The 25,089-nt window shown below is 38.8% G+C and overlaps 2 protein-coding genes across 7 annotated transcripts; one reads left to right on the forward strand and one right to left on the reverse strand.

Annotated features, from left to right (window-relative positions):
• The first annotated feature begins 886 nt into the window (after positions 1-886).
• Positions 887-19,018, forward strand: LOC134869537 (G-protein-signaling modulator 2-like). 5 transcript variants are annotated; one of them, XM_063891233.1, is made up of 15 exons: positions 887-1,073; positions 8,644-8,865; positions 8,966-9,101; positions 9,461-9,600; positions 12,576-12,699; positions 12,927-13,042; positions 13,395-13,550; positions 14,234-14,342; positions 14,578-14,743; positions 15,269-15,366; positions 15,740-15,925; positions 16,445-16,607; positions 16,943-17,128; positions 17,209-17,324; positions 18,035-19,018. In XM_063891233.1, exons 1-15 carry the CDS (start codon positions 1,066-1,068, stop codon positions 18,200-18,202), a joined length of 2,094 nt encoding a protein of 697 aa, XP_063747303.1. In that variant the 5' UTR covers positions 887-1,065; the 3' UTR covers positions 18,203-19,018. The 5 variants fall into 5 exon arrangements, with proteins under 5 accessions (XP_063747303.1, XP_063747304.1, XP_063747299.1 ...); XM_063891234.1 differs by having other exon boundaries at positions 997-1,186; XM_063891229.1 differs by lacking the exon at positions 887-1,073 and adding an exon at positions 4,821-5,086.
• On the reverse strand, positions 18,902-25,073 carry mcoln3b (mucolipin TRP cation channel 3b). Of its 2 annotated transcripts, none has more exons than XM_063891236.1 (14): positions 24,887-25,073; positions 23,948-24,171; positions 23,688-23,855; positions 23,173-23,326; positions 22,973-23,048; positions 22,762-22,858; positions 22,264-22,363; positions 21,995-22,107; positions 21,197-21,346; positions 20,978-21,079; positions 20,515-20,637; positions 19,912-20,118; positions 19,622-19,749; positions 18,902-19,477 (listed from the first exon to the last, which is right to left on the reverse strand). In XM_063891236.1, exons 2-14 carry the CDS (start codon positions 24,167-24,169, stop codon positions 19,426-19,428), a joined length of 1,692 nt encoding a protein of 563 aa, XP_063747306.1. In that variant the 5' UTR covers positions 24,170-24,171; positions 24,887-25,073; the 3' UTR covers positions 18,902-19,425. The 2 variants fall into 2 exon arrangements, with proteins under 2 accessions (XP_063747306.1, XP_063747305.1); XM_063891235.1 differs by having other exon boundaries at positions 19,622-19,752.
• Between the last annotated feature and the right edge of the window lie 16 nt (positions 25,074-25,089).

Raw genomic sequence — 25,089 nt, forward strand, 5'->3', positions numbered from 1 at the left:
ACCACATGGCCAAAGCTTTGTCAAATAGCTTTCAGACAACAGAGAAAGTGCAAACATCTCAGGGAAGCTTTAAAAGCTGCAGTTAATCAAAGTGGGCATTTGTCAACACAGAAACTGTTAGAGGAGCAAACAAACACAGAGAAGAGAAGAAGTGAAGATGTAATAAGTCATCCTGTATGTGGCTAGATGGGGCATCGTACAGTCTAATCCTAAATAAACATAAGATACCTGTGATTTTCAGAAACTGACAATAGCGACTAGTTTACAGAGATGTACATTTGGAGATGAAAAATTGCCTGTCTTCATTTATAGGACAGTGGAAACTCTATTGGGGACAGCAGAGTACATTTTTGACAAAGGACAGGGGGTTTGAAAGATGAGTGAAGCAGTCTAAAATAACCATCCCAAAACAAATTGAAAGGCTGCAACACTATGCTTGAGTTTTCATATCACCAAACACTGAGGTATTAACATTGAGCACGATAACTTTTACATTGATTAATCACATTAATGCCCTTGTTTCTCTCTTTTCTTGGGTTTTGTCTTAGATTTTTGCACAAGATATCCAAAATGTTTCAAAAGCAGCAAAGTCAAGTAGTGAGTGACCCTGACCCCTCCTGTTGAACTGAAAGCAAATATTTGGAAAAAAGGGTTTAAATTCCCATTTCCTAAAGGATTAACTTTTTTTAAAAATATGTTTAAAAAGGCAGGGGCATTTGTTTGATTCTGAAACTGTAGCTCTAAAAATCGGGAAATGTCGAATTACACAATAAGTAGCACAGAGACACTTGCTGCGACAGGGGGCGGGAGAGATCTTCAACATATTCAAGCAGTAAAGGTCTTCAAATGTCCTCTTCCCTTTAAACGCAACACTTAAATCAAAGAGTTTATGCTTAAACTTTACGTTGGACAGATCTGATTGGGCGATGGTTAACGCTTAAGCAGCAGTGAGAACATTTCCGACGGTACCTGAAGGCAGCATGCGTGGAATCCTAATTAGAGGCAGATTTTCAGCGCGAGGAGTGGCTTCACAAATTCTGCTTCCCTGGACAGAGTTCCTCCCAGATGGAGAAGTGAGTAGTTTAGACAACAACTGGGCGAACAGATTAGTTAAAAATCCCGCAACTTGGTTGAAGATATTTACAGACGCTATTGTTTTGGTGTAATTGGCGTTCTTCAGTTTGAGGTAGGTGAACTGATTACCTGAAAAGTTTGTTGTCGTCAGTCGTGTTGTCGTGCTCACTTCGCTGTTATGGTTGGATAGCAAAAGGCGTTAAAACTTTAGCTTGTGTTGCGGCTTTCTTCACATTTCCTGGTTTGAAACTTGTTTTTAAAGTTATATTATGGTTAACGGACTGAGATATCTGTCAGACAGCAAGCATGTGATGGCATGCTCATAATAAACTGACTCATTTATAGCGTGTAATTTTCCAAACAGTCATCATCACCGTGTAATCCTGAGGCGTTACTAAAAAATAATGTGACTAACTTTCAGGTTCCCACATAAACTTTTAAAAAGCACACAAGAGTTTCTGATACCTTAAGACGCATGAAAGGGTAGACTTTTAAAATTATTGCGTATAGTTTTACAAACATTTGTCTTATAATGCGTATTTGCAGAGGTGAAAGAAGTAAATAATTAGCTTAAGTAAAAGTACCAATACCACAATGAAAAACAAGTAGTAAAGTCAAAGTCCTGAATTCCTTATTGTACTACTATTGTAAGTATTTGGCATCTAAATAAGTTTACTAGAAGTAAATTACTAATTTAGCAGAAAGGCCCATTTAATAATTGTATATAATTATTGATGCATGAAAGTGTTCATTACTTCAATTTTGCACTTGGTAAATGTGGAGGTTTATTGAATACTTTTTTGTACTACTTGTTAGCTTCATTTATAATAATATATATAACAATAATATTGAGTTTCAGTATTTGTATTAATAACCTAAATCTGCAAAGTAGGTAGTAACTTAATCTGTAAAATAAGGGTGGTGGAGTAAAAACTACAGTATTTTCCAGCAGTAAAAGTATAAAGTGGCATAAGTGGAAAATACTCAAGTAAAGTACAAGTACAACCATTTTATACTTAAGTACAGTATTTGAGTAAAAATAATTTTTCTTTCAACCACTACGTATTTGAAATGCACACCAAACTTTGCTAGAAAGGCTGTGATTACAGAGGAACATCACGGATGGTGTTGCAGCTAATTTTTCCATTTAACTTAGCTTGACCTCTTTCCCACGCAGGGTTAGAGTTAGGGTTAAGTCTCTAATGATGGTTTCTTCAAATAGAGCGTTCTTCAAAAGAAAATATGGTTTTCACTTTAGAGAGCCTCCCTTAATTGGAAAGGGATTTGTTGGGCGTGTTCGTGTTGAAATGGTTATGGGTTTATTTTTAGCATATGTGACTGAATGACCTTCCTTAGAGCACAGACTTTTGAAATAGCTTTTTTAAACTTACAATACTCCAAATCTGTACTTTTCCACCCAAGTACAAAAGAAAGTATTTGGTGGTTCCTTCTAGGGCTGCCCCCGACTAGTCGACTAATCGTTAGTCGATTAGTCAAAAAAAAAGGTCCATCCGCATGCTGCATGTGTTATGGCGCGTCAGCCGGAAACCCCCTCAGACTACATTCAGAGCTGTGCCTGGTCCTTAAGTTATTTTGTCGGGCGTTATATCCAAAGTGTGCGATCCTTCTGAGCGAGTAAAGGACGACCCCAAAAAGGTGACATGCAATCACAGGAATAAAGGTTCCTCCGTATTAACGCCATCATATCAAAACACGGAGCTCAGACTGTGAGGAAAACAGCAGCAGTGTGTCAGCTTGCTTTGTATCAACATATATAAACATGTAATATAGCCTATAATCATTCTGAGCTCAGAAAACGATCAATTCAAGCTTTCATTTCATGATCAGGGCATAATGTGCGGAGGGATTTTTGCAGACGAGCATATTTGTCGCTGTATCCATTTCCTGTGTAGTATTTATTGGGTTGTTATATTCAGATATGAATGATAGAAACTAGAAAATAGCCTACTCTGTGTGTGCTCGCTGCTTACACACACACACACACACACACACACACACACACACACACACACACACACACACACACACACACACACACACACACACACACACACACATACATATTAAGAATCCTAACTGGAGCTTCTGCTATTTGTACCGCTGTGGGGCGGACCGCTCCGTCCGTGCGGTGCGCTGTGACTCTCATGCGCTTTCTACATCTACAATTTAATTTATATTTCAACGGTTAATAATTACAGTTGTATTTTATATTTCATGTGAAGCACAACGGACCTGTTATATTAACGGCCTTTATCAGGCTTTTGAAACTGAAACCATTTCATAAATCATAATATATCATACTGAGACGATTAGTCGACTAGCCTAATTGCCTGAATTGACAACTACTAGTCGACTAGAAAACATCTTTGTGTGTATAGGTATTCTTCTCAGCTGCTGTTCTTTGATCCTTTAATGTTCCTTGATACCAATAAGCAATTGTTCAAAGCCTAATGGTTAGAAGTGCTGAAATTAACTGCAGAGGTTATCCCAATTGTGTTAATAATCTACAGTATATGTTAATCAATATATTCTTTTCAGTGCAATGTTTCAGTTCAGCTACTATCTTTTCTTTACTTTGACAGCCACAATCCATGTCTAAAACACTGTGTGAAAAAACAATGTCAAACATGCAGACAGATCAAACAGTGAAGCGCCAGAGTTACTTTGAATAGGTGTGACGGTTCCAGACGTTGTGGCTGCTGCATCACAGTTGCCTGCACCCTTGGACTGTTAATGTGCACTACGCTGTCTAAAGTTTAGAGTGAAATCAACAAAAAGTGAGTCGGCAGGAGATTTTGAGTGTGAAATCGTTTAGTCAGTGAATGAGGTCATAGTGTAATGGGCTCATTCAAGCCAATAGAAAGGCAAACGCGTTCAGCTCAGCTCAATGCAATGGTGTGTGCAGAAAGATCCACAGTGAGTGAGCACATTACAAAGAGGTGTGACGAGTGGGTAAAAAGCTGTCTGATCAGTTGAATCTCAAGTTTCTGTTTTGACATGCTCCCGAGTGTTTTTGATCAAATAGGATCCTTCCTACAGTGGTTTAAAGCCGTTGGTTAACGTTGCACTCAATACCACAGTGAAGCCAAAAATAGTAGATGACAAACCTGTTTTTAAATACTTCCCGCTAAATATCCACATGTGAAGTCATTATTCTACAAATGTTAGCTTGTGGCAAAAGCATGTTTTCTGCATTTTACTTATTTATTGATTAAGTTGCATATTATATCTTGAAGAAACATGAGGAAATTGTTGCGTTGAACTAAACTGAGAACTGCATTTGGATGCAGCTAATGATTGCTTTTATCGTTAGATATTGTATCAATGATTTTTCTCACTATCTTTAAATGGTTTGGTCTATAAAGATATTTTAGTCAATTAAATCTTGATCTATGAAGTTTAACCAGTTTAAGAGCAAGTTTATAGCTAAAAAGTCCTCACTTCACTATCATCGGTTTCATAAGAAAACACACAAATGTATATTTTAGGAACATAACTAGTTATTTAAGGCACATTTTGCTAAGAAAATTAGTAAAATGGTTAACAAAGGAAAATTACTGGCAATTCCTTTGATCTTCTTATCGCTGACTTATTGTTTCTGCTCTTGAACTGATAGCTTCTAGTCAACAGTGTTTGTTGAATGAATGAAATAAGATGTACCACATGGCTGCGTGTGTCAGTGAGTGTTTACTCTCGCTCCCCGTCTCCAGTTTCAAGATAAGAGGTGGGACGGAGATACTATGACGGTTAAGTTTCTGTGTAGTCCAAAGGCAGCCATGCACGGCAGTATTCAGCCTCTTCTAGGGACAACTCCTTCTCAGTTAGTTTCCAAATTCCTTTCAAATACCCCTTCAGCCTGGCAGTCGACGAGCATCTGTGATGTGGTTCAGGCTCTGGCTCTTGTCGGGACTTCCAGGATGACTGTCATGTATGGCAGTGTTAACCTGCACTGTGTACAGGACAGGGAGCATTTACTTCATGTCCACCAGAGGTAGGCTGCATAGTTTCACATTAACTGTTGTTCTATACTTTCTGAATCTGAGAAGTGTAGAATCAGACGTTTTTACATTGAGTGCTTCATATATTATTATAACAGCTTAAATTCAATGACATTGATGGGCCTGTATATATTTGCTTCATGATGTTTGATTACCAAAATTCAATTTTTTGGGCTACTTATATCTTTCAATAATACAAAAATGAATGTTTAGTTGCAGCTTAATGGATTAAGAAATATATTCTATATACAGTATATCAATAGGCAAATATTTTTTAAGACCTTGTTCTTTTTATTTTTTTCTTTCATCATTGTAGAACTGCCTTTACTTGATTTAATTAATATATTTACACATTTATGTGTCATGATGTTAAAATAGTCACAACAGTGCCAGTCATATGACACCTGTTGGATAACTGATGAAGGATGCTGAGCAGACCACAGGAGGTCCTCTCTGACCACAATGTAAATATTTCATGGCAAGATTGAAACAATTGTGAGATTATGCTTCTGAATGCAGATAGAGTTGACATCCATTGCATCAGCCCATTGTAATGTTTGGCATAACAAACAAGCCTTGTCAAGTCTGTGTACCGTCTGCACATTTTCCTCTAAACAAATTCCTCTCTGTTTCAATAACCTGCAGGCTAGTCCGTGACCTGTCACTGAATCTGATAACTAGACACTTGCAGGTCCAGCCTCAGGCACTAACATCATATATTTTTGGCAGTGAGAAATAACTGTTAGATTTTGGGTGTGTTTCTAAAATGTTGGTGCTAAAGAAGAACTGCACTAGAGTCAACTCTGTTCGGAGTTACTGTTTAGGAAGCATCCCTACTGATTTATAGTAGTCTGAAAGTATTACACAAGCACAGAGTTTGCGTTATCCACAATATTCATCCTTATTATATAATGTTTGACTGATTTTTGGTCAACTGAGGTGGCGGATTTAATGCCTAATGCCTTTTCTACCCCTAGAGGGCACATCATTGGAGAATTGGTTATTAAGATTTCTCCGGTTTGAATCAAATTACTTGCTGGACGCTTTGGAAATATCAGCTGGAATTTTCCCAACGGGATCATGGAGAATTATGGAAATCCCAAAATGAGTAATCCATCTTATTAAAACGTGTATGATCATACACGTAAATTATTATTAATGGGCTCTCTAGAATAATTCCTTCACATCCAGGCTGCCTGAGCCTGGATGATTATTTCTTGGAGTGTTGAGCAAATAGCCTTAGTGTCCTCTGAAGCCACTTAAAAGAATTACCACTGACGTCTGGCCTAATTGGAAGTGGCACTTACCATCAGGTGGCTTAGAGTTGCAGGTTACCAATGGCTCATCGTAGTGAAAAACGACAAACGGCTAAATTTATCTAACCGTTCTTTCTTTGATCACTTCTGCGTGGTAACGACCTGTTGTTAATCTGCACATGATTAAACAAACGTTTTCTTGCCCCGACACCTAATCTTTGAGGTCAATGTGAACGCTGAGCAGATTAAGTCCTTTGTTTTGCCGTTACAACCGGTTAGCACAGCGCTACGAGGGACAGCAGCAGATTCAAGAGGGCTGGATTTTTCTTTTCTTTTTCTGAACTTGGGACATTGTGTACATTATGTGTGTCCATGAGAAGGAGGAGAATGTAACGGGTGTCGTATTGAAAGAGCTGTGTTTGCTCCAGAGAGTGATCAGGAAACTTGAAATGTCCTCCGCGTCAAGCTGTCTTCAATGCATCAAAACGGGGAGATGCAACAGGTAGGTGGGCCTGGTCATTGGTCACATGTCACTTTACTTTGTTCTGTTAAATGTAAGGAACCCATTTAGTAGAATTTTTTTCTTTTTTATTTCAAATAAAACTAAACAAAATATTCCCTAGATTTCACATCCCGTGTAAATATAAAAAAAACAGCCAATTTGAAAGGTCTTAGAGCATACAGCATTTTCTTTATTGTGTCGAGCTATAAATCATTTTTTAATATAAGTTTATGAAGTCTCTGCACCGACTCGTACTTTTGAGAGAAGGTCCCTGCTGTCAAGAAGAGATTAAACACTTCCATCTATGCCACCAAGGTGTGTAAGTCATACCGGTGGCGAATGGAGATGATTGAGCTTTAAATTAAGAAAACCCATAGGTGAAGGCACAGCAACATTGATTTGTAGTTCTTTTCCAGATATTATTCAATCATTCACACATTGAGACAGGATAATAAATACAAGTCTTGCAGCCAATAAATCACAGTTTGATCTTTTTGCATTTTGTTGAACTTTATTTAGGTAGGGTTAGTTCTCTTAAAGCCCTGGGTCTCTATGGGTGGCTCAAATGTCAGCATGGGGGCGAAGTCCTCACCTGTGGAGAGCTAGATGTCTTACCCTTACTTGGTTTGACATTGTTAGATATCAGAAGACGAGCCTAAAGTCATAAACCTGTATAGGCATTATTTATACACATCTGCATCTCTTACGTTTTCATGCGATCTGCACGGAAATCCAGTTATATCTCAGAAACCATGTTAGCAAATACTTAGAAGAAAATATAAAGAAGTTGTGAACATAGCTTTCTAGGTCTGAATAATGTGAAGCACATGCTGTTTTGTCAAAATGTAAGACTAGTGGGATATGTTCTGCAGCATCAGAGTAGATGCTGGGTGTCCTGTGCACCCAAGCATGACTGGATTTGTTTAACTAGGGTATGATGTAATCTTTTTTTATTGCTAGCAATTTGATGTTGATGAAAACGGATGATCCGATTTTTTTTTTTAGGAAGGGTGTGGACGCTTCTAAATGGTCGTCCTTACCACAGACACGTAGGACTTGACTTTGTGTCATGGTTAGGCACACATTTTATTTTGGGGGTTTTTAAGCCTCACAAGAGACAGGAAGTGCTCTGTTCTATTTTGGAGTTATAGCTTGTGTCTGTGGCTTCACATGGCCTGGAATACTCTCTGCCTAACATTCGCTGTGTCGTTCGCATCTGTTGTACGTAAACGCTTTCAGAGTATACATGCTGGTTCATTCACTGTACTTCCTGAATTTAACTAACCACTGACTGCATGTTATCATGGACGAGACATCTCTTGGATGTAGTGTATGGTGAATTACATTTGTGGCAATTTGAGTTGAGCAACAGAAGATTAAATGTGTGAGAAATTGATAATCGTTATTTATTAGATAAAGATCCCCAACATTCAGCCTCTCAGATGTAAGGATAATCTGTGTGTCTTTCATTTACAATAATAGTTTATATAACTGGATTGTTTGTGAGACAAAGCAAGCTACCTGAGGACATCACTTCGTTCTCAGGGAGAATAATTGTTTTTGAAAATCCTTTATTTTGCCTCATTTAGTTTATTGATTTACTGTACCACCCAAGGCTGTTTGAATGTGTTGATCACAACAATATTTGATTGTGCTAAGCCCGTCTTTAAAGCCTTTGTTTACAAAATCCTTAGAGAGGTAAGTTTAGAATCTTCCTGATAAAGTAAAGGCAATGTCCTCACTTTGGACATAGTTCTCTTTCAGTTCTCATGTCATTCTCACTTGCTCACAGGATGGAGTCATCGTGTCTGGATTTGGCTCTGGAAGGTGAGCGGCTGTGTAAGGCTGGTGACTATCGTGCCGGTGTATCCTTCTTCGAGTCCGCCATCCAGGTTGGAACAGAGGACCTTCAAATACTTAGCGCCATCTACAGCCAGCTGGGAAATGCCTACTTTCACCTACAGGAGTATAACAAAGCCCTGGAGTACCATCGGCATGACCTCACACTTACTCGGTAAACACTTTCACAACCTTAAATACTTTCCTGCCTCTTGTGTTTTCATACACTAAAATTCAGGTCTAATCATTTCCTGTTCTTCCCATTGAAATCCCAGAACAATTGGAGATGAACTTGGTGAGGCGAAAGCCAGCGGTAACCTTGGGAACACATTAAAGCTTTTAGGACGGTATGATGAAGCCGTGGTTTGTTGCCAAAGACATTTGGATATCACTGGAGCCATTTATGACAAGGTGGGTTATGTTTAAGAGTTATTTAGTTATACGTGCAACACTCCTTCAGCCCTTCTTAGCAAACTGACAATAGATGCCTATTCACTGTCCTGTAATCAAAAGGCCAGTCAATGACTAAATGGCCCATTTACTTTGAATAGTATCAAGGGATTTCAGATTTGTTTTCAGTCATACCACACAAGCCACAGAACAGTTTTGGTATGCACGATAACTGCAAAGCATCGACGTACCAGAATTTAGAATAGTTTGCCAGCCCACATGCAAAACAAGCAAGTCTAGAGTCAGTGTATTTTAAGTATGTAATTACAGCACTAGTCACTCTGGTTTCCGTCTCTGAAAATGTGCTGTGCGTGCTGTAGGTTGGGCAGGCTCGTGCGCTGTATAATTTCGGGAACGTGTACCACGCAAAGGGCAAGAACATCTGCTGGACTGGAGCCGAGCCAGGAGAGTTCCCAGAGGAAGCCAGGATCGCCCTGAGGAAAGCTTCACATTACTACGAGTGAGTCTTCATCACTAATCAATAAATATGTGTTGTTTCGCATATGTTTGGAAAGGCCTGAGGAATAGTGCAAGGGACTTCATTGGTAATTTCACAATACATCTGCTGCTGTGTCGCAGGTTTATTCCTCCCAAAAAACACATTTTATTTTGTTGTTGTCCTATCTAGGACATGCCAAACAACTAGCCCAATCCCGATATTTTTTTTTTTTAAAGAGTGAAGTTGCTGTCAAAAGTTGCATTATAAGTGTTATTTTTTTTAACTGTACACTACAGACAGTTTCACCTGATAAATGACTTTTTTTCTCAACTCCCAGGTTCCCCAAGTATGTGAACAGTCAACTTAGTGTTTAGTGTCTTACTAAACAAAGTATTACGCAGTTGCAAGTGAAGTCAAATCTATGTTACTTCTTCCGGAATGACATACCATCCAAAAATATTCTTCTCTCTTTTTTGCACTATTTTATTTATCTTATTTGCACCATGTATGTTGAGTTGTTGGAGGAGCACGCGACATAAGATTTTCATTGCCAACATATACGTTGTATCTGCTGTGCATATGACAAATAAAACCTTGAAACCTTGAAAATGTAATAATATATCAGGTCTCTGCTTGGAAAATATGTGTTTTTTTTCCAAGTAGGACAAAATACACAGTAGCATATTTATATTTTATCATCCCACTGCTCTACCTTGTATAAAAATACCCCCAAGTAACATGCTGAACTCCTACGTTGTTACTTTTTATACATTTGCCAGCAGAATTCCTCATAGCTGGTTGGATGCTCTATACCATATATATATAAAAAGTTAAACACATGTACAGTGGGGCAAAAAAGTATTTAGTCAGCCACCAATTGTGCAAGTTCTCCCATTTAAAAAGATGAGAGAGGCCTGTAATTTTTATCATAGGTACACTTCAACTATGAGAGACAAAATGAGAAAAAAAATCCAGAAATCACATTGTAGGATTTTTTAAGAATTTATTTTCAAATGATTGTGGAAAATAAGTATTTGGTCAATAACAAAAGTTCATCTCAATACTTTGTTATATACCCTTTGTTGGCAATGACAGAGGTCCAACGTTTTCTGTAAGTCTTCACAAGGTTTTCACACACTGTTGCTGGTATTTTGGCCCATTCCCCATGCAGATCTCCTCTAAAGCAGTGATGTTTTGGGGCTGTCGCTGGGCAACACGGACTTTCAACTCCCTCCAAAGATTTTCTATGGGGTTGAGATCTGGAGACTGGCTAGGCCACTCCAGGACCTTGAAATGCTTCTTACGAAGCCACTCCTTCGTTGCCCTGGCGGTGTGTTTGGGATCATTGTCATGCTGAAAGACCCAGCCACGCTTCTTCTTCAGTGCCCTTGCTGATGGAAGGAGGTTTTCACTCAAAATCTCACGATACATGGCCCCATTCATTCTTTCCTTTACACGGATCAGTCGTCCTGGTCCCTTTGCAGAAAAACAGCCCCAAAGCATGATGTTTCCACCCCCATGCTTCACAGTAGGTATGGTGTTCTTTGGATGCAACTCTGCATTCTTTCTCCTCCAAACACGACGAGTTGAGTTTTTTACCAAAAAGTTCTATTTTGGTTTCATCTGACCATATGACATTCTCCCAATCCTCTTCTGGATCATCCAAATGCCCTCTAGCAAACTTCAGACGGGCCTGGACATGTACTGGCTTAAGCAGGGGGACACGTCTGAACTGCAGGACTTAAGTCCCTGGCGGCGTAGTGTGTTACTGATGGTAGCCTCTGTTACTTTGGTCCCAGCTCTCTGCAGGTCATTCACTAGGTCCCCCGTGTGGTTCTGGGATTTTTGCTCACCGTTCTTGTGATCATTTTGACCCCACGGGGTGAGATCTTGCGTGGAGCCCCAGATCGAGGGAGATTAGCAGTGGTCTTGTATGTCTTCCATTTTCTAATAATTGCTCCCACAGTTGATTTCTTCACACCAAGCTGCTTGCCTATTAAAGATTCAGTTTTCCCAGCCTGGTGCAGGTCTACAATTTTGTCTCTGGTCTCCTTTGACAGCTCTTTGGTCTTGGCCATAGTGGAGTTTGGAGTATGACTGTTTGAGGTTGTGGACAGGTGTCTTTTATACTGATAACGAGTTCAAAAAGGTGCCATTAATACAGGTAACGAGTGGAGGACAGAGGAGCCTAAAGAAGAAGTTACAGGTCTGTGAGAGCCAGAAATCTTGCTTGTTTGTAGCTGACCAAATACTTATTTTACAGAGGAATTTACCAATTAATTCATTAAAAATCCTGCAATGTGATTTCCTGGATTTTTTTTTCTCATTTTGTCTCTCATAGTTGAAGTGTACCTATGATAAACATTACAGGCCTCTCTCATCTTTTTAAATGGGAGAACTTGCACAATTGGTGGCTGACTAAATACTTCTTTGCCCCACATATACCATATATATATATATATATAAAAAGTTAAACGCATGTATATATATGTTTAACTTTTTGCTGGTGCTTAAGTTGTCAAGTTGGTGATGAAGTTATTCCTGTCATTTCAATCAGCCTGTAGGAATGATCTCTATAGGACAAAAAACTGCTCTGTGAAATGTAGCCAAGATATTATTTCTTGGTATTTATATTTTGTCGAGTGGGAAATTTCAGTCTGGACCTTGGAAATATTATTTTGACAACATAATCCAGGTCAATTAACTCAGCAATTTAATCTAATTGTAACCCTTGTTTCATGCTCAGAGGTGGTGATACTTAAACTACGGTCAAGCTCCTGAACGCACCTGAAATATTATGTTGTCAAAGTGTATATTATGAAAAGCCCTCTTAATCATCACAAGGAAACAAGTGGAAAGGATTGGGCGGGGGATTCTGAAAACACATTTCTTATTGTTTGTTTTTTCATAATTGAGCGATTAGCTGCATTGCTTATACTTTACTGCATGTGCCTTATAATGTGTATTTGCCTACCCTTGTTTTGTTTTCCATAAAGAGCAAACCTTTCCCTGGTGAAGGAGTTGGGTGATCGGGCAGCTCAGGGTCGCACCCATGGTAACCTAGGCAACACTTACTATCTTCTTGGTGACTTTGAAGCGGCAGCGGCTGCACATGAAAAGGTATGTGGAACAGTAACGCTTTCAATGTCTGCTACGCATCACCTGCTTCAAATGGTCTTTCGTCCCCGTGTTTAGTTTAAACCAGTTGTTTAAAAGTGTTTAAGTTAAGTCTATTTCAGTTTTTATCAGTAATAAATGTTGGCTTTGTTCTCCCCGATTACATGAAAATGTTTTGTTTAACTCATGACCTGACTAATGTGCATACTACGGTTTGTCCTATTTGGCAGAGGCTGCTCATCGCTAAAGAGTTTGGGGATAAGTCCGCTGAAAGGAGGGCCCACTGTAACCTTGGCAATGCTCACATTTTCCTCAGCCAGTTTGAAGTAGCGGCAGGCCATTACAAGTGAGTACACAAATGACCTCATGATGTCATCATTGGACATGAAACAACAATGATAACGATGCGTTTCACTTCACCGTCCTGATCCTGGAATGCTTTTTTTGTTTTTACTAAAAAAGTGCTAAAAACAATACAATAATTTTTAAGAAGCACAGATATGTAAACATGTAGGTGTTCACAAGTAGAAGTTGATAACATTCTGAAGGTTTTGATCTATTACACCATCATTTACTTAAGACAGCAGCCCTTGGAAAATTGCAGCAAAGAAAGAAAAGAAAGCAGCAGATAACTATCGTTCTCCCGCTCCCACCCAAGACATTCTTTGACCGTCTTCCTCCTCTGTTTTTACCTCCAGGAGGACTCTGCAGCTGGCTAGGCTTCTGAAAGACAAAGCAGTGGAGGCCCAGGCCTGTTACAGCCTGGGAAACACCTACACACTTCTGCAGGACTATGAGAGAGCCATTGATTACCACCTCAAACATCTGGTCATTGCTCAGGACCTCAATGACAGGTAGCGGCCATAAAAAGCCATTTGCTGTCAGCTTTTTGCCATACTTTCTTAGATCGAGGTATAATGAGCATGTATACTTTCTACGTAGGTGGCCCCTGAGCTAACTACCTACCAAAATGTGGTGGTGTTACTGCCAACACCCATGAAGCTACAGTAAAAAAAAAAAGGCAAAACCCTAAAAAGCAAGGAAAGAGTATTTTGGGTCCTGCAATGGGATTAATATCATATCACATTTTTCCCACAATGAGATGTCAGCAGACAGCAACATATCTTCATTTATTATAACTATAACATGAAGTTCTTCTATAGATTACATTTAAAATGTGCTCCTCTTTGAACAAGTAGAATATCAAAAGGCCAATCACAAGATGTGTCAGTGTGTATAGTCTTTCCCTCTGCTAAGCTCTACAAAGCAATGCTGATATTTATAATGTTGAAGTACCATGGTTCCTGAAAGTGTCTGATCAATTTCAAAATCTCTTAATAATAAAGGTTTCTTTGTACTATGGAACATAAACACAAAACAGGATAAATATGAAATTGAGTACCAGCTGTTGTTGTGAAATGTACATGTTATGGTCAGGTTTGTGTGATTGTACTGCATGATAGTGATGAATGCCCTTCCCCTTCTTGCGTAATGTCAGCTGAAGTTGCTCGTCCTGTTTCTCTGTGTCTCGCTGCAGAGTCGGTGAAGGACGAGCGTACTGGAGTCTAGGAAATGCCCACACCGCCCTAGGGAATCATCAGCAAGCTATGTACTTCGCTGAGAAACATCTGGAAATTGCAAAAGAGGTGACTGTTTATTGTTTACCTTCCCCCCTCTGAGTGCAATCAGCAGCAGCCATCAGGCCACAGCCCCCTCTAGTGGTTGTATGGATAACAGCAGGGAATTAAAGCTTGTTTTGCATGCAGATTTTTCACGGACATACTGCCAGTGTTTAAAAACTAATCCCACTCAGCAATAGTGTGTTTGTTCTGGATTTACATGCTCTCATTAAGCTTTTCATTACATTATCTAATCTTGCAGACTGGAGACAAAAACAGTGAAGCAACAGCCAGGATGAACCTGTCGGACCTACGGCTGGTCGTAAGCCTGAAGTCCAACTCCCACATGCACTCCAACATCTTCCGTAACACCAACACTAACAGCTCGGCCCTGCCAGCAGGCTCACTGAGTCTCCAAAGCCTCCAAAGTAAATCTGCACCCTGTAGAAATGCTTGTTGCTTTCAGGACAAACCTTATTTGGAGCATGTAGCATACTCGTGAATCTGTGTCATAGCATATTAGTAACGTGACTGCCAGAAAACACGCATTTAGAGATGTTACATTTTGTGATATGGAAAACCAAATTTTTCCGATCTTCAGAAAAGGCAGCATTCGATTCTAATGTATCCTTCAAAATAACCTGTGTGGGATTTTTCATGAAGCAGGGCTAGGAATGCAATCTCATAAGCATGCTGGAAACCCAAATCAAACACAGCATTGTACCAACAAGGCAAGAAAGAATAACATTGCGAAAAGTAAACATAAATCCTCAAAAATACAATACACACAAGGAGTTTTGACAAGCAACACTTAATGTAAACATGGCTTGTGTGTGTTTCCAAGAGGAATCCACAGGACACCTTTTTAAATCACTGCTTTCCTGTAGTTGTGAAAGTGCTGTTTAAATATTAAAAGGTGAACTCATTGTTGGATTTCTTATTTTTTTATTCAGGGCTAAATTCTCCTTCAAGGATCAGAGATAGTGGAGAGAACCTGAGACTGAGTCCAACTCCTGACAAAAATCAAACTGCGGACTCATCTGAACATCCGGTATGTATGAAAAGGCAGCGAAGGCTAATGATGTGAAGTATGTAGTACTCCTTTTAATTCAAATTAATAGAAACATTTAGTCTTTATCTGAAATCTGGCTTGTAACATTCAGAACTGCCCAATTGGAATTACCACACACTGAATTTGGTGCTTAGAGACAGTCTCGTTTAATTCAATGAGTCACTTGCTACGACTCCAAGGACATGTAGGCCAATCAGCAGAAATGTTGGTTTCTGTCATAAAACAACTAATAAGAAAATATTTTCCCAAGCACTTGTTCACGTCCCTACAGTGTTTGCACGGGTAAAACATTCAAGGCCTAACATGAATCTGTCAGCACTACTCATTACCAATCTGTTCTTTGAATGTAAAGGACATGGAAGAGGATGTATTCCCAGGGTCTTCCAAAAACTACACCATCAAGGCGTGTACTAAGCTCTTCCTCTTCAACCGGCTTAAAAGCAAGAAGCAGAAGAACAACAAATCCCCTCCTAAAGACCAGCACGAAAACCACCCCGAGCCCTCAGCCCCTGAGCTGGACGCACCAGTGTCTGCTCAGGTATATCTTAATGCATCAGATGGCCCTTCTCACTCGTAACATCCATGGAATCAATCCACAAGATAAGCAATGATGAGTCTCCCTCGAGGAAAAGTTAAAAGTATAACCAAGTGTCCTTTTACACAGCTTCAATTTGAGCAATATTTGTCCACGTACAGTATTAAAACCAAAAAAACAAAAACACTGTTTATATTACAAACTGTATAGTGGTGTCAAAACTGTTATGGCCTCTGTTTCCACACACACAGGACTGCAAATGTTTCTATAGTTACTTTGCACAAGAACAATTATATACCATTTAAAAACTATTTTTTTATTTTGTTTTCCTCTGAAACTTTTAAACGCTGCTGTTACAGAAGCCACTTTTTAGTTGAGAGTGATGCAGGATCACTTGCTGTCGTTTCCTGTGTTCTGATTGTTTTCATTAAAAGACTTTGGGCTATACTGATTACCTTAATGATCAGGAGCCCCCTTTTTTAATGTTATTAACTCTATTTGCCGTTCATTCTTACACTGTAGCTGGGATCGCGGGACACTGTTGGAGAGGATGGCTTTTTCGATCTCCTGTCTCGTTTCCAAGGCAGCAGGATGGACGACCAAAGGTGCTCGCTATTAGATGACCAGAGCCCTCTCCCTGCTCCTCCCTCTCATTCCTCCACCCCACCTGTAGCTGAGAGGAAATGTGAGTCAGCCCCTTGTGTTCACACGATATTTAAAAGGACCATTTTTCATACTCATGGAATACAAAATGTTATACTGGATTAAGGTAATTTAGTTTGTCCTTTATTTTTTACAAGGCAAATACTCATCCTAATAAAATTCTGTACTGGAAGCCAATCAGTTTTTCTCCTAAATGTTGGGAAGAAATGTTTGAACGTCATAGAATTACTGTCTCGATCTCCTTTATTTTAGGTCTTCAAATCTGAACGAAATGCTATGTAGGAGTAAATGAGCAGCTAAGAGTAATAAATTAACGTTGTTACAAATCAGCCAGAAATTGACTATCTCTGTTTTTAGCTATTTTGGAGGGCGAAACACCCTTACAGGATCCTGGTCATTTCCTGGAGCTGCTGGCCAGCTCCCAGGCCCGTCGCCTGGACGACCAAAGAGTGAGCATGAGCCATTTTCCTGGCTTACGGCTCAGCACATCCAACCCGCCTCTTACACCCTCCACCTTAAGCACAGATCAAGTCCCGCTACAAGGTGACCAATCCGTGACCATTTCTATCTTCTCCCTCACTAAGCCTTCTCACATCCTGACTAATACTAGTTTCTCCCCCCAGCCCCCATCTCCAGTACAGATGCCCATCACACACCCTCCCTGTACAGTCACATTGAGGCCAGCTCTGAGCAGCCCGAGGAAGAGGATGTCTTCTTCGACATGCTGGTGAAGTGCCAGGTAAGAAAAATAAATCCAGTGTATGGTTAGCTGCCCAAGCAATAGCAAAGAGTCTTTGTTTTCTACATCACAGATATAGAACCAAAACGCCCTGTAATTTCTGAACCATATTTCTTACAGAAAAATATATATGTTTCTTATTATTAAGTCTGGGATATATCTTAAGTCCATGTTCAATTGTATATATATTGTTATGTGTCTAAACAGACTTTAAACAGTCACTAGACTTCATCAGCAATATATTTGTATTTATTTATTCAAAGTGCACCAATTGATATAGTTCATTCATTCCAGATTACATTGTTCTTTCCAGGAATCTTCTTGGAAATGATTGTGAAAATATAGATCTATAAGAAAGAAAGCTTGACAAACAGTACTATCCCTCTTGGAAGCCATTAACAGTATGGGTAGTCAATATACCCATTATTTTTTAGTTACAGATTGGCAAGGTGTAGACAAGGATCTTTTTAGGGTATAATTAAAGGAAGTTTACATTTAGGAACAACTGCAGGTATTTACTAACATAACACATAATAACTAGACTTTTGTACCTGCTAAATATCTCCATTACTCTATGTATTTGTACATTGTAATTACACAATGTGTATATTCAAAAGACTTAATTTAGCTAACCAGTTTTCCTTAATATGCAGTGATACCAATGTGGTTACTGGAACTAATAGAGCTGCACTGTCTCTCATAATGTTAAGGGCTCCCGACTGAACGACCAGCGGTGTCCTGCTCCACCTCCCAAAACGAAAGGACCAACCGTTCCAGATGAGGATTTTTTTAGTCTCATTCTGCGGTCCCAATCCAACAGGATGGAAGAGCAGCGGGTGCTGCCGCCCGCTGGTGTCACCCAATCCAAACCAGACTGACTCTGAGGGACATTTTTCTTCCGAATATAAGATGAAGTACCTACGCTTCGATTGGTCTTCTCAACATTCTTTTTTTTAACCCCAAATACTTGTTTCCTTCCTCCTTGGATTGTCCTGACAGAGATGGCACTGCCAAGAGTAAAAGGGACGCTACTGTATAAGGAATCAAGATCTCAAAACAACACAAGATAAGGTTTTCAAGCCTCATGGACTTGTTTTTAGATAAATGAAATTGTCTTTGGGTGATCTGCACCCTTTTTTATGTGGTCTCCTGCCTGTTTACATAGACGTCTGCCTACTCTGGAAGCTTGCATCAAGCTACAACAGTGGGTCAAGGTGGTTCGTATTTTTTGGACAACTGTATCCAAGGATATAAGCCATTCTGAATAGATTTGTACTTTACGATGATGGACACGAGATGTTACATGAATCTGTCGCAAGGAAGTTGAAACATTACACTGCTTGTTCTTTCTATCTGCAACTGTACCATCTCTGAATGACACATCTTGGTTTGGATTGATCTCAGACCCCTGCAACAATAACCCAGGATCAAATGACAGACCCTCTCTGGGGAAATAAATGCCCACATCTATTTCTACTGCTGCAGTGGTGACTTGTGGATCCATTTATAGCATCTGCGTGTCAATATAGCCTGTCAGTCTGTCAGTTTTATATTAAAAGCTGAGAGGGGAGTTATCATTGCCATAAACTGAAATGGGATTTTTATTGTAATAACATTTTACTAGTGTGATGAAAAAAAGAAGTTATATTAGCTTTTGTATTGAAACAATGGAGAAATAAAATCTCTAAAATGAATTTACATAGCAGCTTATTTATTTAACCTTGTACATTATTATCAGCGTACAACAGTGGGATCATTCCAAGACATATATTAAGGAAAAACAATTCCAGTTTTAATGTTTTACAATCTTCTCTTTTCAAATCTACAAATCAACATAAAAAGTGCATTTACAAAGAGCTCTGCATCATAAATACCACATATTATTAGCGACTCAAATCCCTTTGTTTCTAAGCTTCCTTTGAGGTCTTTTTAGCACTTAAAAACCCTTCAAAAGTCCTTTTTCATTAAATAAATCACCTGAGAAATGTTTAAAGGCATATTGAAGACTGTACATTTGAATGTAAGTGTAAAGTGCCACAATTGTTAGGTTATACTGTACAAACTATAACATTTTTAATAATAATTCCACTTTAAAGCCCTGCTATGCCTCTGAAGTCAGCCTTTCCTGATGCCTCTCCTGATGCGTCCTGCACCTGAAAGAAAAAAGTCTCAGCTTAGATCCCATTAGAGATGTTATGACCGGCAATTAGAAAAAAGGATTAAACAGCTTGGGCACACTGAGCTTGAATCCACAGTTTAATTATTGCTAAGGGGCGCCCTGAATGGTTTTGACCTACCTGGTGACGCAGCAGTTTAAGAAGCAGCTGTTCTCCTCCAGCCTGTACATCCCAGAGTTTGGCAGATCTTGACACACAGACATGAATATTTGCAGCTCAGATGTCGGGGTTTCACTCTGCTGCTGCTGCTGCTTAATGAGAAGAAAAAAGGCACAGCTAACAGTGTGGCAAAAACTGCAAATACAACATTACTCCTCTTTGTATAACCAGCACACAAACAATCCTTCAAAACTAGGTAGGAGGCATAATAAAAATGTGTTATACATATCCAAAATGATAGTAATCATCACCTTGATGGTGTCATAGGTGTCAGTGATGATTGTGATGAAGAGACTGAGGATCATGTAGATGAAGAGTGAGACAAAAGAGTAGAGGTAGACTCTGCTGAAGACCCACACCAGGCTGCTCTTCTGCTTCATGTTCTTGAAGGTGGGATACATGTCGTCTCCGTTAATCAGGGAGAACAGACACTCGGACACCGTGTTTAAGGTCCGGAACTAAGACAAACATCAAAGAGCCGTTAAGAATCAACCAGTGATAGAAAATCTTACATTTTGCTTAAGTAAAAGTATGAAAGTATACATTATATTAAAAACATACAAATAGTACTCATTATGCAGAAGGTCACATTTCAGAAACTGTTGTATCATTGGATTATAATAATAAATGCATTCTCTTGCCGCTGGTATTGGTGCAACACATTTAAATATATAATGTTGGGTAGCATCTGAATTTTTATTATATTTTATATCATCAATTTGGATTTTTTTTTTTTAACCCCTGTGATTTTTTTATTAATACTAGCAGCCAGAACCTAACTAGTTTTTAAATTATTTCCTAGTTTGGCTTTTGCAAAATTCTAGCAGTCTTTGAATCATGTAAACACCCCTTACCTTCTCATGATACGGGCCAAGGACAATCCAGCCACAAAAACAGTAGCTCAGGTAGATGATTCCGGCGCAGCAGATGAAACGGACAACATTTGGGAAAGCCGCCCTCAGTGTCAGGATGAGAATCTGAAAATAGCTACAGACAATTGAAAAAGGTACACTGAACACCAGTATACGTAAATTCACAGACACAAATGTGATGTTCTGGTCCCACAGGATGTGTTGTTAGAGAAAAAGGAGATTGGAGTTTGGTTGTTGATCAGATACTGGTAGTTCTATCTTTAACCATTTGAAAAAAAAAAAAGTTTATCAGCATCCCCTTTAAGAGTTGGTAATAGAAGAAACATGTTAAATGCTACTAATGTTGTGTCATATTATGGCATCTCTATCATAAAACAATGTTGAGTTATTGCACTACTTGAGGCACTCAATAAACATGTGCGTTATTCCATAAATACTGTCTTACATTATACTTCCTAAAGTAGCCCATGTAGCGGATGACCCCGATCCAGACAAACATGGTGCCTATTCCAAGGAAGATGCTGCAGACATCATAACTTGTGAGTACCTGAAAGAAAAGTGTTTGTTTTTTTTCAAATGTGACTTAAGGACATTTTTAGCTTTTAATGTCGGGATGCAATATTCAAAGACATTTCAATTTACTGTTACAGAAAATCCCCATTACCTTAGTCTGGATCTCTATCTTCAGAATGGAGCCAATGATGGTCAGTATGTCACTAGCAATGATCAGGATGTACCAACCATTCAAAAACTCTAACCTGTCTGACCATGGGACTTGTTTATCATAGCGGTTCTGGCTGTAAAGAGTGTACGCCTGGTTAAAACAGAAGGAAACAGATGTAGTTATTCTTTTTATTTCCGTTTGGACTAATTACTAGTTCATCTCAGACTTGAGGTACAGGTACAGACTCGAGGTTCAGGTGCTGAAGTAGAGATTAGAAGTTGTTGTACTTAAGTATTTTCATTTCATGCCACTTCTACTATAATATGGTACTTCTGTCTTCACTACATTTATTTACCAGCTGTAATTACCTAACCAAGATTTCACACACAAATCATATGTGAATATTTCTGTAAAATAAAAGGTTATAATATTAGCTAAGTAATATATAGTATTTCAAAGTCAAAGTACAGTATCCACTTGAAAATAAAAGTATAGTATGTATTAAAAAAAGAAAGTTGTGTTAGCGTAAAAAAGTCAATAAAAAAGGGGATAGCATGCCATTTAAAAATGTTTTAAACATGGTGTTGTAAGCCCTATGTACATAAATAACACAAGAAAGTATTCACCAGAAAAGTTAATCAAAAGTGTCCTGTATGCCATAAAAATAAAATAATGAATACATAACAATCAGATGATATATCACAGTATAGACATCAGACAAGCATATTTTCTTTTTTTTTTTTTACATCTGAACAAAGCAAAAGGTACTGTGCTTTACTGTCAGTTTCATTTACTTACAAGCTGCAGCTGAATCCCGTTGATGACTGAGCGTGTGCAGAGGGCGAGCGACATGATGCACGTTACAATAATGAGGCAGTCAAACAGTACAGTCAGATATATGTTCCTGGCAGCTGAGGGAATAGGGAAATTGTAATTACTCTCACCTTAAAAGGACGATCTTCAAACAGATTTTATTAACAGAAAAGTCTCAAGCTTAAAGAGCAGCCTTAATGAATCAGATAAAATCGGGGACACAACTCAGACTAAACTCATCTCAGCAAACTTACATGCCCCTGCCACCTTCCAGTCTCGGCATTCATTGATGTCTACATCATTGTCCAGGTCAACCTTTATCCTTCCACTGTGAGCTTGGTTGTTGAAAGTGATCTGTAAACCAGAGATTGTGTTCAAGGGAGGTAAGACATTAATTAAATAGGTATACATACAGTAAAACCCTATAGCTAAACATTCAATTTCCAGGCCCTAAAAATAACCTTTAACTATGTGCATAGCAGGCACGGTGAGCAAACAGCTTAACTTTACTTAAAGACTGCTCAGATATGTCCTCAGTAGTTTCATTAAAAACACCAAGATTCCCACCGACTCTTTTCCTTTAAACCCCCATTTGTAGTGTGAGAACAAGAGCAGTGTCACTAGGAATCCTTGTCCCTGTTATGACAACAATAAAGCGAACAGGTGCATCACATCACTGTTTTTTAAAGACAATGTCTGACACGTGATCCACTTGTGTTTACTGAGTCATGAAAACAAGTCAAGTGACTTACAATAACAGTAAAATCGTAGCAGTCAGGCAGCTCTCGATGTCTCACCGTCTGCAGATTTATAGCCTTGAGAACAAATGTGACCGTAACAGAGAGCATCCTGGAAAACAGAGCAGCTATGTTAACCAACAGTTTCTTTACAGCGACTACAAAATTAAGAGTGGACATTATTTTCCCTTATTTAATTGATTATAATTAAATGTTAAATGCAAACCTTTTGAAATGCAATTCAAAATGTGGAAGTGTTTCCTGCAATGACGGATTATACATCGGATAAATGTCAAAGCACTCTGTAGATACAAGCCGCAACAACAACAAAAAAACACAATGACAAACAAGCAACACATAAACGTATTAAATGTATTTAAGTATTCTGCTTTTCTGAGCATAACTCAAATAATCATGCCAACACACCAGTTTCCACACGAGCATCAATTTCAAAGGTCTCATTTCCAGGGTAGATGGAAGCGTTACTGTAGGACTCCTGACACACTGACAGGGGCGTGTAGAAATCACCATTTTTCTTGTATGCGTGATTGCCTACTGTGATGTTGTGCAGATGTCCAAACTGGAAATTAAGAATTGAAATCTCAGGTATAATAAGGTCAGGTTTGTTGACAACTTGACAGTCTTTGTGTGGAAAAAGAAAGGAACAGCTGCTGTGGTTTATGGTTAGATGTGTGCAGTCAAAATCTACAAAAATACAAATAAATATGAACAAAGTCCAAACCCATGACAAATGACACTTGCTTGTTAAGCTGTTTGGTCATATAAGCAAGCAAAGTTTGACTAACTATGATTATATAACAGTAACACAAAAGAAAATGTGTTGCATGATTAAAATAAACAGACTTGTTCAGATTAAATCATGCCTTCTTGGTGTTCTGTGAGAAAAAGAAGGAAGAAAAGAAATACCACCATTCAATTACCTGTTTGATTATGTAATCAATGTGGTCATAAACATCAGCCTGCTTGTAAACAGCATATGTATCCATGCCCCCATCGGCATAATCTTTCAGGAAGAGGTGCTTGAATGTCATCAGATTTTCCTCCTTGAATGTGACAACCATCTGGTTGCTCAGCCCAAAGGACACTAACTGATTCAGGTAGAAAAAAAAAAGAAATGTGTTATCAAGCTGGTGAAACAACACAGTTAACATCTGTTCCTGTTATGGGTGAGATATATTACCTGGATAGTAATAATGGCAATTTTGATGATCTGCAGTATGAGTTTCCATGGTTTTCGACCGCGAGCGCGGTACTTCTCACAGGGGTTCATAAAGTAATATTTGATCTTCCTTCTGAGACACTCCACATTGTCCTGATCTTCCAGACACTGATGTTGGGGGTCTTCCCAGTGAGGGGGGGCATTGGTCGTGTACACGTCATACAAGTCACTGCGGTCCTCCATATCTTTACCAATTAAATGTTGGTGATATAAATGTTATAAAGAAAGTGCATTATAAGAGATCACTGTAATGTGAGGGGGAATCAAGGGCAAAGTTACTGATGCAATTATTCTTACACTCTTTTAGACTAACAAAGTGAAGCTGTTGCACCAATTATTCATAAAACAGTCAACAGAGCATAGAAGTTGTTGTGTTTTCTTGAATAACTGTAAAGTACTTGTTGCTGTTTTTCTCTATACTGTATTTTCTCAGTTTATTTACATACATAAACGAGACAACAGTCGATAGAATAGAAAACAATCCTACTCAAATAACATCTAGTACACTTGCTTCACAAAACGGTCTCTTGTAACTCTTAAACTGCTGCTGGTAACTGTAGGTTATTCTTCCTTATTTTGTTTCCTTGAGAGAAAACCAATAAACATGTTTACATTTGGCACCGCATCAATATTGGTCTCCAGTGTTGTTGGCTAGTTGTATTTCCAGTTGTTTTGTTTACACAAAAAGTGGATTACTAACCAACAACTGCCTGTCCAGAGGAAGGGAAGGAAATCCTGTATAGCTGATAATTGTTAAATAAAACATAGCAGCTCACATTTTGAAAGCTGGTCGACTTCTACCATTGAGGCAAACTATTAAATATTAATTACGTGTTGTGTAATAACTAAAAGTATTCTGCCAGTGCAAGGAATGGAAACTTAATCCAATAGGCTACCTACCTTTGTACGGTACAAGAATATCTAGTTCACCTGTCGTCTGCACCACGTGTCCAAAATATCTTGATCTATCTAAAAGTCAGAACTTTCTCAAGTCTTTAACCAGAGAGTCATGACTAAAGTAATAATACTGTGCTAGATTTCCGAGGTAAGTTTTGTGAGCAAAGTCAACCCAGACTGTGGGAATGGCTCAGGTAACTTCTTGT

This window comes from Eleginops maclovinus, chromosome 9 (assembly GCF_036324505.1).
Source record: "Eleginops maclovinus isolate JMC-PN-2008 ecotype Puerto Natales chromosome 9, JC_Emac_rtc_rv5, whole genome shotgun sequence".
Taxonomy (NCBI): Eukaryota; Metazoa; Chordata; class Actinopteri; order Perciformes; family Eleginopidae; genus Eleginops; species Eleginops maclovinus.

What these genes read in the sequence shown, in the direction of transcription:
- mcoln3b (XM_063891235.1), bottom strand. Translation starts at nt 24,169, where the DNA reads ATGGAGGACCGCAGTGACTTGTATGACGTGTACACGACCAATGCCCCC. An exon ending in TTGCCATTATTACTATCCAG is followed by an intron (nt 23,856 to 23,947) that starts GTAATATATCTC and finishes TACCTGAATCAG; the next exon opens with TTAGTGTCCTTTGGGCTGAG. An exon ending in AGATAGAGATCCAGACTAAG is followed by an intron (nt 21,080 to 21,196) that starts GTAATGGGGATT and finishes CTTTTCTTTCAG; the next exon opens with GTACTCACAAGTTATGATGT.
- LOC134869537 (XM_063891229.1), top strand. Translation starts at nt 4,836, where the DNA reads ATGACGGTTAAGTTTCTGTGTAGTCCAAAGGCAGCCATGCACGGCAGT. An exon ending in CATGACCTCACACTTACTCG is followed by an intron (nt 8,866 to 8,965) that starts GTAAACACTTTC and finishes TTGAAATCCCAG; the next exon opens with AACAATTGGAGATGAACTTG. An exon ending in GAGTCTCCAAAGCCTCCAAA is followed by an intron (nt 14,744 to 15,268) that starts GTAAATCTGCAC and finishes TTTTTTATTCAG; the next exon opens with GGCTAAATTCTCCTTCAAGG.